Source organism: Austrofundulus limnaeus, unplaced genomic scaffold (assembly GCF_001266775.1).
Source record: "Austrofundulus limnaeus strain Quisiro unplaced genomic scaffold, Austrofundulus_limnaeus-1.0 Scaffold986, whole genome shotgun sequence".
Classification (NCBI taxonomy): domain Eukaryota; kingdom Metazoa; phylum Chordata; class Actinopteri; order Cyprinodontiformes; family Rivulidae; genus Austrofundulus; species Austrofundulus limnaeus.
The window spans coordinates 38,908-40,610 of NW_013953388.1; the positions used below are offsets into that span (position 1 = coordinate 38,908).

At 37.9% G+C, this 1,703-nt stretch overlaps 1 protein-coding gene across 1 annotated transcript in view; it reads right to left on the reverse strand.

Annotated features, from left to right (window-relative positions):
* dcc (DCC netrin 1 receptor) overlaps window positions 1-1,703 on the reverse strand; it is a gene marked incomplete at both ends in the record, with an annotated part of 58,745 nt that overhangs the window by 38,833 nt on the left and 18,209 nt on the right. The window contains 1 exon segment of the mRNA XM_014030000.1: window positions 732-886. Within this exon segment, the coding sequence (XP_013885454.1) occupies window positions 732-886 (155 nt within the window).

The following is a 1,703-nucleotide window of genomic DNA, read 5'->3' on the forward strand; positions in this document are numbered from 1 at the left end:
GCCTTGTAATGGTCCAATACTGCCCCCTGCTGCATCTACACAATATGGTACAGCACCATAGTTTCTTAATATTTTACCTCAATGTTTCAGTGTTTACAATACTAATATGATTGTATTTTCATGTTTTACTATAAATTTGTCTTAATATTGCTCTACTGCTGTAATATTATGCAGTTTAGTGTCAATAATTGTATTGACAATGTGGCCTCTTTCTGCACACATACAAACCAACACTGCCACCACCTTCTTCCACAGCGCCATTGGTCTAATGGTCTATGTCATGGACTTTCATGTGGGAGATYAGGGTTCAAAACCCAGCTAATGCATTTTTAACAAAAAATCTCTTCAAACTTCATATTGTCACACAATTACCTTAATTACAAACACCTGCTGACGTGACAGGCACAAGCTGGTATAGAAAACATATTTGAACTTGGTCAAAGTTCATTCTGAAAGTCCAATGCTGCAGGCAAAACTGCAATGACATGCTACACTTGTTTTTACATCGTAAAAACCCATGTCCAGTTGGTTTTAAAATGCTCTAAAAGTAAAACCAACACAAACAAACATCTGACCCAGATTAGGATTTAAACTAATGGATCTGAAATAATAAACTTATTAAACTTAAAAACTAATTAATAAATAATAATTTGTTCCATCTGCAGCTGTCAGAAGTGTCTTTTAAAAATCCAGACCCCACAGAAACCACGACTCAGCAATCATCAACTCACGGTCCGGTTGTGTGGAGATCTTCAGGGGGGYGGAGCTCTCTCCAGGCCCCGCCTCGTTGTAGGCCACCACCCTGAAGCTGTAGGTCTCCTCGGGCTTCAGGTTGGACACGGTCAGCTCCAGGGTCTCGGGCTCCGACACGTTCACTGACCTCTCCCTGCAACGGGAAACATCAGAGTCCGTGTGAGGGTGGAGATAATCAACTGTAATCTGTGTAATCCCTGCCACTCTGCAGCTAATCCACGGATAACGACGCCAGGATTTAAACCAACGACCCGAGTGGAAACAATCCACAGATACACCAAACAGAGACGTTTGAGCTGGAAAACATGAAGAGTTCAGGGTTTTAATTTAATCTGTCAGGTTATTTCAACCTTTATCATAGCTGAAAGCTAAAACAAACWGTAACATCAAGATAAATGTAGCTAAAAGCTAATTGTAGCTAATCAGCAGCTAGAAATGAACTTCACTAACCAGTAGCTAAAAGTGTAAACAAGGGAACAGTAGCTGGAAGCTACAATTAGAAAAAATAACAGAAATTAGAAGTGACGTAACCAAACAGTAGCTAAAAGCTAAAACTAGAAAAACAGAAGCTAACAGCTAAAATTAACAAAACCAGCAACCAAAAATTAACAGCACCCAAATAGTAGCTGAAGGAAAACTAAAGTAACTACCAGCTAAAATTAGGGAAATCAGCAAACAAAAATTACATGTACCCAAATAGTAGCTAAAAGCTAAAATGAGCAAAACGTAAAACTACAATAACAGGTAAAAGCTAATTGTAGCACAAACAGTGGCTGAAATTTTAAATTAGCAAAACCAAAGTAAAAACTGCTGCTAAACAGTTGATGTAAGCTAAAATAAACAGCAGTAGCTAAAAGCAGCAGTGAGATTTTAGCTGTTAGTTGAAGCAGATAAAAAGATTTCTGAAGAATTTATAGGTTAAATTTAAATCAGGTTAAAAAACTTTAGAT